This window comes from Taeniopygia guttata, chromosome 9 (genome assembly GCF_048771995.1).
Source record: "Taeniopygia guttata chromosome 9, bTaeGut7.mat, whole genome shotgun sequence".
In the NCBI taxonomy this organism is placed as follows: Eukaryota; Metazoa; Chordata; class Aves; order Passeriformes; family Estrildidae; genus Taeniopygia; species Taeniopygia guttata.
In genome coordinates this window covers 21628713-21642319 of record NC_133034.1, presented here as the reverse complement: position 1 = coordinate 21642319, position 13607 = coordinate 21628713, and the positions used below count along the sequence as shown (strand labels likewise).

The window sequence follows — 13607 nt, the reverse complement described above, 5'->3', positions numbered from 1 at the left end:
TGTATTTTTGGAAGTGCATAACTTAATTTCCCTTGAAAAGAGAAAAAAGTTTGAAGTAGTTGCTATTTTAAAGCCGAGTTGTGCCAAAAACAACAACACTGAAAATCATAGGATAAAAGTAATTGGCAACTATTGTGCAGGAAGAGTTAAATTCAGCCTATGGCTGCTTAGAAGAATTACTGTGAAATAGTGTGAGAATAGTGTGCTTGAAAACTTCTCTATTTTTGCAGTTACATCCCTCGTGAGTTCCTTTAGCCGTTGTGATTAATATGGAGGAAGGTGAGGAAAGAAAGGTGTGAGAACAAAGAAGGAAAGGAATATAAATAGCAAAAATGACTAACTTAATTTTCAGATTGAAGAAGCAGCACAGAAAAACCCACATGGTGAGAGTGAGTTGTATACAAGTTGTCTCTGCAGCCTGCTCTTCTGCCAGCAGTGCAGGCTGTAGCCGTGATGTGTTTGCATGTTTTGGAATTGATTTTTGAGCAGCAGATGAATTTGCTGCTCTAATATTATTTGCAGAAGCAAGAATGCTGTGGAACCATTGGATTAGCTTGTCTGCCTGTGGCTTTCTGCTCAGCCATAGCTAATATAAGCCTAATAACAATTTTGAAGGTCTGTTTCACCCGTGGTGTATTTTATTCCCTTAAATCTGGTTACACTAGGTTTGCACATGAATATGATGGCCTTCAGGCACTGCACACCCCAGGTGTGGGTGGTGGTGGGAGGAGGGCAAGCTCGCTTTCCCTACACGAGTTTTCACAAGATTTCCCCCTGGAAAACCAAGGGGAAAAACCCCTAGTGGGGCGAGGTTTTCCTTTGGTAAAAGACTCCTTTGTGTGCCAGGTTGCTTTATTCCAGTTATTGCATCAGAGTTATTATCTACTGATTAGTTGTACTTGCCTTGTGAAATAAGACCTCCTGCGTGATGCTGACTGACCTGATATCCCCATTCCTGATGCTCATTTCTGGTGCATATTTGAAGTTACTTGGTTATTCCATTTCTTCCTAAGGTTAAGCTAGGAACCAATTTTTAATAGTTTTTCTGTTCCTGAATGACAAACATTTCCTATGAGGGGTGTGCAGCTGGTTACAGCACAAATTTGTTGTTCTTTAAGATAGCAGAGTTTCAAGCCTGGAAAATTTGAGGTCAAATTTTAGGTCTAAATAAATGCAAACTACTGAAAATCTTCATATCACTACCCTCTGGATTGCTGCCTTGGGAATCTAACACCAGTGTGGGGGGAAAAACAGTATTAATTTTCCTTGATGCTGTGTAGAATTGAACACTGCTGATAATTCCATCTTCAGAGATGGAATGTACCATGCACATTGAAATGTGTTGTTGTTTAAAATAAACTAGAGGGGAATAAACCCACTGATTAATGACAGCAGTTAAGTTTTGAGAGGATGTTTATGCTTTTCAGCTTGCTGGAGATAGGATCCAGCTACTGTGGCCTTGTGTCTGTGAAATGGCACAGAGAGCAAGCAGCAGGCATTTCACTACCTCTTCATAAAATACCAGTGGATTGTGTGTATGTATTCCCTCTAATCTGTTTTCTTTTGTCATAACAGATTTTTAGAATTGCATGTGTTTCTTCTAAATTGTTATGAAGAAGCCTGGCTGTTTGGATGCTTCCAAATTAATCTACCGTGTTTGTAATTAAACAGAGAAAGAATGTGTTCAGGTTTCAGTGGCACTTCAGACGGATGTGATTTAACTAAACTAATGAAGGCACATCAGACAAGACAAATTCCAGACTGTTTGTGCCTTGACCAACCATCTGTGCACATACCTCCAGGTACTGCTCATGTCTCAAGAGGCTTTTCTACATGAACAATTATTACCACTCCTCTTTGAATTGGAATGGCAAGCCATGGCAGGAGTCTCTTGAAAGCAGCTATATTTACCACTCTGCTTTTCAGTGAAAAATATAATTGTGTTGTGGATGTTTTAATTAATCCTGAATTTCAACGTGTGCTGTACAAAATGCAGTAGGCAAATGGGTCAGTGTGTGAGTTCTCTCATCTCTTGCACATGAATTCCAGCATCAGCAGGAATGTGCAGAAGGAGCACTCCTCCTTCAGAACCTTCCTAGTGGGTTGTAGACCCATATTAAGTTCTTAGTGCCTGGGCATATATGTGTACAAATAAGGCTGTGTATACGTACTCTCCTTGTACATAATAGCAATTTTTTTCCTGGTTATTTTTCTTTCTTATTCAAAAGGTTATTTGAAATTACTCTGGACAACCCCCATTTCTTCAACTATATAATGACCAGCAGTAACATGATTAGACATGCCAGACTTTGATAGGGTTTTTCAATTGTGCATATAACATCCTGGAAAATAACAAATAATTTCAGGACTCTTTCTCTTTATGGAGGAAGAATAAGATATGCTGCAGGTAATGGCTTCTGTGAATACTGAATGATTTTAAAAAAAAAAAAAATCTCATTATGTTTTACTGTACATCTTTTCCAAAGTGCGTTTTTGTGTAGAAATATTTGAGTCTTCCCTATTTTCAGGGCATGTGTTTCTAAAGATGTGTTTCACCTCTCAGTATGCCAGGTGGGACTCCCTCTGACATGAACCTATGATTCCACACATATTTTTTAACCATGGCAAAGCCCTTTTAAGCAATTCCTCCTGCCTCTTTTCCTGGTTATACCACAAGTGTTTGAGGGTTGGTGCAGTGCAGCAGATGGGGAACCCCCTTGTGTTCACATTAGCTGTGCAGGCAACGCTGGAAGTTTTGGGCTGGCCATGCCATCAGGATGTGGTTTGGAGGATGCAGATCAGATATCACAAATCCTTTTCTTTTTTGGGTCAGAGAACTGCCCATTGCTGGACATCCTCACTGCAGAACCTGATCTGCCAGAGAAAATGTCTGGCTGGGGGAGAAACATTTGCCTTGTGGGTGCTGCTGGACTTTGGCTTTTGGTAACACCAGAACTGGCTTGGCCCATGGTTGTAAAGTACTAAGGAAGCTCCTGCTGGGTTGGATTATTTCTCTGACCAGTGCAACAGCCTCTGTGCAAGAGGAGCTCACCCAGCCCATACTGCATGGTAGAAGAGGGGTTCCTATAGTACATGCATTAAAGCAGTGGTAGAAAGGAGTCTGTTAGGCTGTGTAACCCTGTGCGTGTGCCATTTGTCTGTGAACTTTGTCATGGGGAAGTGGTAAAGGGTTTTTTCTTTTAGGCTAGAAAGATAAAATCTTCAATTTTAAGTTTATACTGTGTGCATTTCAAGTAATTTTTTTTTTTCAAGGCTAGGATTGAAGGTGGGGAAGCTTCTTATTCTTCTTGCAGTGTGTTTTCTTCTATTCAGGCAGAATATCCCTAAATATGCACTGGAGGAGTAAAATGTGTGTTTGGCACTGAATTTTAGTTGTATATTAAATAAACTTGGGTATGTGGCTCTACTTAGTATTGAAACTCTCTGTCCTTGCTGTTAGTACAACTTCTGTAATTCCAGATGATTGTGATAAAAAAGCAGAACACTTTGTTCAGGACCTTTTAATGGTCTGCTGCAGGGAAATAAAAATCAAGTGTTTGCAAAGAGCAATCACAGGACTCAATATTCACAACTCCTCTTGCTTCTGCCAGGTTCTCTGCATTTGTCTGCCATAGCTGGAAGAGGTTCTTTGGCTTTGTAAAGTACAGAAGATAGGAAGAAAATCACAGAAAGAAAAATGTTCTTGGCTTCCAGCCCTATAAATAAGCATGGGTGAAACCTTCTAGGAAAAGTAGAATTGGGTATCTTGATGTGGTTCTACTGCTTTTGGAATTTCAGGAAAACTGACGTAACCTGTTGGGTCATGTTATTTGACCATACATGGCCATTGGGGTTTAGATAGTTACACTTCATTCTCCTGTGTGTTTTAATTTTCTCTCTAGTGCCATGTGCAACTAATTTATGTATTACTAATTCACATATTGAATTAATTTAAGGAAATGGAGTCATCTCAGGGATCAGTAGAAGGCCGAGGTACTGAATTGAAAATCAAGTTTGCAACAGTAACTTGCAGACATCAAAAGGTTTGGAAGTTTTGTTTGGGGACAGAGACATCTAACTTGGATGGTTGTTTCTTCCTTGCTCTACAGCAAAGTGGAAAGCTGTGATTTCCATATTCCTGGAGGAGGCTAGACAGGGAGATGCAGCCTCTCATTCCTTGTTGGCATTGTTGTGACCTGTCCCAGCCAAACCTAGGGAATGTAGACGTACAGGAAATATCTTTTTAAAATTTAAATATAGTCAGCTTTCTAGACAAAACCCCAAATTTGAGTTAGTACCTGAAGAAAAGGCTGTGGGTTAGTATTTGGCAGTTCATATTTTAGCTAAGGAAGAATTCTCATATCCTGGAATGTGACCTGGCTCTTTGAGTCGTGTCTGGTGTTTTCTTCTATCGGCGTTCCAAATTTGCAGGAAAAAAAAAAAACCTGTATTCAGACCTCACTTTCTTTGTATTAATCAGCTTTGCATCCCCTGAGGGAGGAGGAACACTGGACTATAGGAGGGGTGTGAAAGCACAGCTAATAAATCTATTTTAAGTAGGATGGATGAACAAATAAGCTCAAAAAGTGCATGAGGCCTGTGTTTCCAAAGGGTTTGGCTTTGCAGTGAAGTCTGCCAGGCTCATGGTAGATGTGTTCACTCTTCCTGGAGTACATCTTTGTGAAACACTGCCAAAAATTCCTGCCAGCGGCTGTGCCTTGTAGCCAGTCCTGCTGCTGGTATCATCTCTGCTGGGGTCGTACCAGACCTGTCAAATAGAGGAAGCCCTTTTTATTTATGTTTTCCTAATTTTTTTTTGTTTTCTCCTTTCAAGTGAGGCAAGTGTAGACACGGCTGTAGTGACAAACCATTAATAAAGCAAAAGGAATGTAGCTGCAACACTTTAAACAATGACACGTAACAAGTAAATGTCAACATATCCGTTGTTGTGCCTGGAATGGAAATATTACTTGGAAAATATGTTGCTTCAAGCGACAGTATGGGTTTTTTTTCTCAAGAAAATATTATCAGTGTGATGTTTAAACTGTTAAAGCTTGGATTTTGGGTTCAGACTAAATGAATGTGTCTTGTTTGGGGACTGGGGTTTTGATTTAGATGGGTTTAAAATAATTTCTATGAATGTTTTGTTCTTTACAAATAAACTGTAAATGTGAGTATATACATTTGCACAGACAAATATAGATGCATAAATAACTGCATGTATAGCCAGAGTAGTTGGAGGTACAGCTGGCTGTTGACAAAATCAGTCTGTTTCCTGAAAGCTGTTCATTCATGTGCTCTCTGGTGCTCATTATTGGGCTCTTTCAGTCCTTTTCTAAATCCCAAGCTGTTAAGAAATGGTTCACGTATTCTCTTCTTCCTTGGTAAACAAACAGAACCCCCCAAAAGTGAAGTTGCACTACCCCACTCCTCCTCCTCCACCTCCAAATCCCAGCACCTCTGACTGTTGTTGTTGGACTCAGATGTTTCTCAAAAATAAAACATGAAACTGTGAAGTAGTGAGAAGCAAAAGCTTTAGGATGTACCATCCTAACAACTGTATCTCAGGCTTCTGGAGAACTTCTGTCCTGTAATTGAGTCTTGCATAAAAGGAGGGATTTAATTTAAAGGTGGATGAAAATACATTGCCTCTCTTTATGTCTTGGTGAAGTGATGATTAGAAAAGTGGTGTTTTCTCACAGATGAGAACAGTGGAAAGAGCTGTGAGAGTTGTGCTAATTTACTGAGTTAAATTAAAATGCTGGTCTTGAGCTGTGTGGCTGGAGGTCACATTGCCAGGTTTGCACATCTTCTGAAAAACAGATGTACTTTCAGTCTTCTGGTTCTGCTTAGATGTGAAGGGCCCCATTTGATGACAGTGAAAAGATATAGGGCACATGTGATTCAGTCTGTGTGGGCACTGCCATCACTTCTAAATCACACAAGTGCTCCTCCTCAGGAGCTGGAGGAGCAGCTCTTGGTCAGGCTGATGTTTCTGATCATGAGGCTGTGCAGGTGATGGGATTGCAGGGAGCTCTGGAAGAGGATGATGAAAATGAAGACAGTGTATTTCAACTAAACTAATAATTTAGTTGTTGAACTAAAAAAAAAAAAAAAGTTATTTGAAGTCCAGCAGTATTTGGGGCTGAGGGGACATAAGATTTGCTCCAACCCTGGTGAGACAGGCTCAGTCCTCCATCCCCTCTGCAGCAGCTGAATTAAACTCCTGGTTTATGGCTCTCTAGTTGTGTCCCGTGCTCTTTGCCAAAAATTCCCCTTTCTGTACTCTGGAACACTCTGTTCATCTTGTGCCAGCTACCACCTAAGTCAGAGCATATTTTTTTTCTAACTTGAGTTTGGGATGTATATGAAACTATTCAGGGTGACATTGGCATTCTCTGGCTCGAGGTGTGCTAAGGAGGCTGCTCACCACTGGACATGTGAGGTTGTTTTGCTTAGGAGCTGTGCACAAGTCTAGATAAGCTATGTGATGAGCTCATCCATTTTATCCACTAGAGCTGTGTTATTGCCCCATAAACCAGCATGATGATACCCTTAACACCGAATTAAGACTTTTTTTTACAAGGCAGCTTCTCATGGTTTTACTGGTGCTCACGTATCACATCAGTTAGCTGAAAGGGGGAGGGTGTGCTGGAAGTGATGTGTGATTTTTCACAAATCCTTACATGATGTCATCATTTTCTGTTACCCTTCCTAGAACAGGGTGTTCAGAACATTGAGGATGTGCTGTCCCTCCTGCTCCAGCAGAAGCCTTAACCCTTTTGGGTTGTGATTAAGTGGAAGTCAGGTGTCTGGTCTTTGTTTTGTAGTGGCAGTTCACACTGTTTACAGGGCCCTAGAAAGAAAATAGAGGTGTTTGGCTTTGAAGTGTGGCTTTTGAGTGAAATTGGTTTAAAGTCTCAACAGTGCGGGTGATGCATTCCAAGAGCTGTGGCACCAAGCAGGATGGTGATTTAAGAGCAAAACTCTTAAGTGTCTCAGAACCTGCCTATTTCAGCAGTGAAGGCTGAGGTTTATAATTGTGGGAAAGAGTGGAGATCTGGCTGGTTGGTTTTTGGAATTCTTGCATGGAAACTTGACTTTCCACGCTCTTGATGTAACAGTTAAAACCTCCGTTCAGATCCTGGAGCTCCCGTACACCTCCTGGTACAAAAGCTCCTGCTTTAGTTCCTGAATGGCAGAACTGAAGTACAGCAGGGCTTCTGCAGGGTCTTTAACTGCTGCTTTCTCTTGCAGAAGTCTGTTGTGGAAAATTCTCCATGAATGTACGTCACAATGATGATGACCGACCAAATCCCGCTGGAGCTGCCGCCGTTGCTGAACGGGGAGGTGGCCATGATGCCTCACATCGTGAATGGCGATGGATCACAGCAGGTCAGAAATTGGCTGCCTTAAATAAACTCTCTCTGGGTCAACTAGATATTTTCAAGATGGGGAAAATGGTTTTCCGTAGCACTGGGGAGTGCAGAGTATTTCCTGGGATGTAGAAATCTGCCTTTACGCTGAAAAGACATTAAAAACAATGATTAAAATGTACTATTCAATTGAATGTGTTTGTTTGCATGTGTGTTCATTGAAGTAAAAATAGTGGAATTGAAACAGTGGCTATAAATGCTGTGTATTTGAGGGCTTTGCAGGAAGTTAGTCTTATGATTTACTTGTGCTCACGCTTGTCCAGACATCTTACTAGCATTTGTGGTGAGATTTTAAGATTTTAAAAATGCTGAGATGAGGAAAAAACATGGAAGTAAGGAAAGAAATGGAGAATAGCAGTGTGATATCTGCTATTCTTTGCTTACCTCACTCTACCTTTCCCAGCAGGCCTGTGTACTACCCTGTGCTTCATTATAAGAAGCAGATGTGAATTTTGAGTGAGTTTTTGAATAAAGGCAAGTTTACAGTTGATTTATGTTTTTTCTGGGAGATAGTCTCTAATAAGCTTGATCAGAAGTTGGTAGAAGGATCATGAGACCACAGCTATGCCTTCATGTCACGATACAGCCTGGAGGTTCAAGCTGGTGGGTGGTAGGTTCCCAAATACATAATTTGGGGTCAAGGGGTCTCTTTGGAGAACATCTACCCTGGCAATATTTTTGTGTTGCTCAATTTGGTTCTCCCCTCACATGAGAAATTTCAGCAAAGTATTGTAACAAAGGTAGAAGCAAGCTGTCCTTCTTGAATCAATATAAGAGGTCATTCTGTTACTTCTCCTTCCCTGGATCATTGGTTCCTCCTTCCAAGCTGTGTTTTGAGTTAGATCAACCTCAAGAGGAAGAATAATTTCTGCTTTCCTGGTGAGCTTCCAAATCTTTTTGGTCATCTGAAATCTCATTATGATGTAGATTTTCACTGTTGTGACTGGTTTGTTTGGTTTTTTTAAGTCATTTTTGCAAAGCATGCTTTGATTTGTAAAAACAGAAAATAATCCTTTCAGTGGCTATATTTACCAGGTCTAATATTAGTACACTTAGATGAAGGAACAGTCTTATTCATACTGGAAAGGATAATTGTTATTGAAATACACACTTTCTTCCTTGCTGGGAGCCACTTATCAGGTCAGACTGTCCTTTCAGTGGGTTCTTCTGTGTTACAGAAAGAATAAGTGAAATCTTCTGAGCCCTCCTTTGAGATGGTGCTCTAAGCCAAATCTTTCCATTTCCCCATCTTTGATTCAGCAGCCTGGTTTGGCAGATGCCTCTGTTGCCTTTAAAGTAATTTCTCAGCTAGTGTTTTGCATTAAAAACAATTGCAGGTGCACTGGAAGCACATTGCTTCTTGCTTTTGCTGTGTTATGCAAGCATGACTGAGTAGAACAGTTCTGGGCCAGGTCCCTCTTCTATGTGTTTGCTGGATGATGCTTTTAGATTTCATCTCCTTATTTCTTGAAGTACCTGTAGCTGAAATACCAGTTTTCCATGAGACTTTCTTGGCTTCTAGTCTGGATGTGCCCTCATCTCTTGCAAAGCTTAACTACCTCTATGCTTTGTCGTTTTCATCCTATTCCTGAAGCTTTAGATGATGTCTTTGCTTTTTAAAAGTACAGTTCTAAAAATGGAATTAAATTGGAATAAATGCTATGTTTGATCTTTGCAAATGAACTATGTTAATTGCTCTTAACCTGTTTTTTTTTTGTAATGTGGAAACAAATGTTAAGTGTTTGTTGAAAGAGATTTATTTGAGTTACCCGTGAGGTGGGAAGAGGCTTCAGGATAGATTCACACAGGAATGACTTCCTTAAGAAGGATGGTTTATACGACTCCATAAATAGGTTCTAGCTTTAGGAGGACACACATTTACAGGGTGTGATTACAGTCTCCATTAGAAGCTGGTGGTGAGAAAGCATCGTGGCAGAGCTGGTGGAGGACGGGGAGCGTGGAGTTTTCCAGGCTGCAGAGTGGCCAGCACCTTTGGGGCTGGCAGAATGCAGGTTCTGATGGGCACGCTGGCTGCTGCTCACCCTCATGTGTCACTGGATTTGTGGGGCCTCAGCTGTGCCAGCAACACAGAGCTGCTTTAGGAGCTGTGCCTGGAAATGCTGAGCTCCAGGGAAAAGCCTTTCCTCAAAAGATCCGTTCTTACACACGTAGAACTGAGCAGACTGGAGCTGGTGAAACACCTTGGCCTTGCCAGCAGCCAGATGGAGAGTGATGCACAAGGCAAATCTGCCAGTGCACAGGCCTGCAGTGTAAGGCAATTGCATGGGAACATTCCCTTTCTTTATCTTCCTGAGAGTAAGGGCAGAGCTGCACAAGGCAGGGCAAGGAATGTCTCTGCCTGCTTAACAGTAATCCCTCTTCTCTAGACTACCCAAAATGGCATTTCTAGCACTGACTTTTTTTTTTTTTTAGTTTCCCACACTTTATTTCCATTACTGCTGACTGTGTTTAATGCTTTCATGTTGCTTCCAGAGCTGTTTCTGCTTCTAATCCACTTGTAACTCCTTAGGGGATTCAGGGAGCAATAATTAACCTTTTGGTCCAAGAATTTCAATGGTTTCCTGTAGGTACTCCACTGCAAGCTCTAAAAAGCTTGGAGTATAAAGTGGAGGGGCAGCTAGCTGTGCTACAGCACATTTGTACAGAATGTTGGGCTAATTAGTTGGGAAAATTTTATTTCAGCTTGGTTCACTCATTGCACCTGCAGAAGTGCAGCAGGTTTTCTGCTTGCCTGCTCTTTGTAAAGCTGTGTTTACCTACCCTGTGGTTTGACCACTTGGCTTAAGCTTAGGCACTGTACATAGTGCTGTGTGTGCTTGTTCTTGTCTTTTAGGGTCACAGGCTTTAAATGAGGGAGACAAGAGTACAGCTGAATGAGGAACAAGATTTGGTACTTTCCTGTGCACCTTGCAAACAGCTGAAAGCACTTTAGCTGGGTTTTGTACTGAGCCACAGCATCTGAGCTGAGTGAATGAACTTTCTGCCAAAATTTAGTTACTTTTTAATGGTTTCTCGATTTATTATTTTATTTTATTTTTACTGTTTGTTTGGTGTGTGTGTTTTAAGGTTGGATAAGTTAGGAGGTCCGGGATCTGCCACTTGAGAGTTTTGCTGTAAAGGGCACTCGTGGTAAACTGATTGAATTGCTTCATGTGTCTATTAATACCTCTAGTTTTGTCCAGTCAATAAAAAAAAAGTCTTTTCCAGACACAATTGATGAAGTATTAATTTTTAAAAGTCAGCTTTATTGTTTAAGATGTAGCATGTTCCCTGATTTTTCTTACTGAAGAGATGCTGAAAGTGTTTAGCCTACCTGCCCTTTGTGACTGAGGAATGTGTTCCTGAGAAGAGTATTGCACATAGAATGGTGTGACTTCCCTGGTCCTTCCTGTGGGATGCACCTGGGAATTTATTGGGGCACAGTCTTTTAAAGTAGATAACAGAATGGATACAAGTGACTGTTTTGGGGTTTTTTTGTGTTTTGTTGTTTATTTTCTTTTCCCAGAAGATGCAATGCATGCTATAAGTTATGTGCTGTAGAAACTGTAAATACAGTGAATTTTAATGGTTTAAAGCATTTGTGAGGAACCTGGGGCTGGATTCCAGGTGTTGCCTATGATGTTGTGCTCCCAGCTGTATGAAGCATGATACATCTCATGGAAGGGAAATTTCACCACACGGGAAAAAGTTTAACGTGGGGTTTTAATAAGCAAGCTGCTCTTTGACCTTAGCGAGGAAAATGTTCTCATAACGGGGAAAATACTTTAAGTGCGCTCTGGGACTGAATTTTATCACGTGGATTCAGGTGAACATCATCCTGCTCACTGCTGTGAGGGGCCACAGAGCAGGTGGGGGATGATGGCCGGCCTTGAGTGTGAATTTTCTGCTTGGAAACAGAAATTTTTTTGCATAAGTAAACCAGTAGTATACAAAAGAGATTAATAGTGTATGCCCTTGGTCCTTATCAGGTGGCATTTCTGTCTTTGTTTGAGAGTGTTTTTTCCCCCAGTGTATGTAGTTTTATATCATGGAGTGGTTTGGATTGGAAGGGACATTGAAGCCCATCTCTTTCCAGCCCCTCCCATGGGCAGGGACATCTTCCACTGTCCCAGGTTGCTCCAAGCCCTGTCCAGCCTGGCCTTGGGCACTTCCAGGGATCCAGGGGCAGCCACAGCTGCTCTGGGCACCCTGTGCTAGGGCTTCCCCACCCTCATAGTAAATAAATTTCTTCCTAATATCCAATCCAGAACTTCCCAGAGTCAGTTTGTTTATTTCTGAACCTGAGCTTGTGCCTGCATTACCTTTGTGGGCACTTCTTCAATCCCTTCCCCTGCTTCTCCTGACCATGGGAGTTGGATAGTGGGAGTGAGGGAGGCACGAGTGATGCGTGCTTGGCTTGTCATGCAAACTTAGTCTGGACATACTCGGGGGGATTATAAATATTTATAGTAGCTATGCAACTTAGTAACATCCATCACTCAACAAACATGACTTTCAATGAAATAGAAAGGCATTCTTAAATGCAAAATAAATGCAAAAAGAGCTTTATAGAGGTAACACGCTTTCTCTGAGGATGCAGCAGGTACGGCTGGGTTTCAGCACCAAGTGGATTAAACTGCTGAGTTAAATATCTGAGAACTTTTTAGGGGAAAGAAAAATCCTTTGGGACTGTGCTGCTGTCATGCACTCCAGCTTTTTGGATGGGAGGAGGCCAAGGTCTGGAAGTGGGCTGGGGTGACCTCGGACATGAGACCGCACCCTGAGATGCTGCCAGCCAGCAGCGAGGGCTCCAAGTGACCCTGCAAATTCTCCTCTGTTGCCATCTCATAATTATGCATACTTGGGGTGATGAATATTGGAAGAGGCATAGCACAATTAAAGATCATCTGGGTTTGTTTTCATTAAAATAGAGATGTTATCTTTACACTTTTTTATTCATTTCCTCAGATTTTTTAATTAAAAGCTTTAGAAATGAGGCTTCTCATGAAGATCCCTTGTGTGACAGGGAAGAGGGAAGCTGTGTTCCAGGCTGCAGAATATGGTTTTGTTGTTTATGAGGATGTTGGGAAAAATCAGTCATGGAATTAGTTTTATATACTTAGTGTGTATAAACAAAATAAGTTGCAGTGTGCCTTGACATTATTTATCCCAGGCAACTGGGACAAGTCAGGGGTGTTGGCTGGCCGGTGCCCTGTATATAATACTCAACATGTGCTGGCTTTAATGGTTTGACCTCATTTCTGCATCTCTTTGGTCAGTGCTGTGGGGTTGTGTGCAGCAAGGGGGGACTGCAGGGGGGACGGGGTGCTGGGATGGATTATGGGGAGCACCCCAGCATTCCAGTTTTGGGAAGGGAGAGGCTGGGGGTGGCTTGCAGCCTTTGGAAGGATCTTGCCTGAGGAGCATGGTTGCTGATTCCAGGTCTGAGGCCACTTGGGTTTCATGTCCTCCCTTTGTGCCCAGCCCTTGCCCCACTGTTGACCCACGTCAGTCACACCTTGGCTATTCCTGTTTGCTCTTGATATTGCTGCCTTCCCCCAGCAGCAGCCTGTAAATGTTTTCTTGGCCCTCAGAGGTGGCTGATTTGAGCATCTGTCAATAAGGAGTTATTTCCGTATCTATAACATTTTAATAGAAGCTACTGTATATAAATCCCAGGCTCTGCCCACAGGCTCGGGATATGGGTACAAAGCTGCTCTACAGGAAACAAATTTCTTACTGCAACAATTTGTTTGTGTTTAAACCCCGTGTAATTAGGCAAGGATGCTGCTGCTTCATTTGGACCATCAAAAGCAACAGCTGTGATTGGGAATATTACCTTTTTTTAAAGCAGAACCCCAAGGAATTATTGTTAAGGGACAGCTGTGGGTGTGCTAATGTGGACCCTTGTGCTGGTGATGGAGTCCTGGGACAGGAATTTGTAAAACTTCTGATAACTCTGGGGTAGGCACCTGCCTTGGGTAGGAAGAGGAATCTGTCCTGCTTTAGGGAAAGGATGGAGCTTTACATGCACGGGGCATCAGTCTTAGGTAGAATCTATTTTTTGAGGAGCTGGACCAAGTTCTTCCAAAGTTGTAAAGGTGTGCAAGGGCTTCTGGTTTCTGTCAATCCAATTTGTTAGTAAATAACCAACTTTGGGGCTGTTGGTTT

General features: G+C 41.9%; 1 protein-coding gene across 2 annotated transcripts in view; it reads left to right on the top strand.

Moving 5' to 3' along the window:
* FNDC3B (fibronectin type III domain containing 3B) overlaps positions 1-13607 on the top strand; it is a 187165-nt gene that overhangs the window by 29582 nt on the left and 143976 nt on the right. Inside the window, exon 2 of one of the 2 annotated variants that reach the window (XM_072933671.1) lies at positions 7258-7395. In XM_072933671.1, the coding sequence (XP_072789772.1) occupies positions 7285-7395 (111 nt within the window). In that variant the 5' untranslated portion in view covers positions 7258-7284. Of the gene's footprint in view, positions 1-7237; positions 7396-13607 lie in introns of those variants that run through there. The other variant, XM_030279927.4, reaches the window with a different exon arrangement.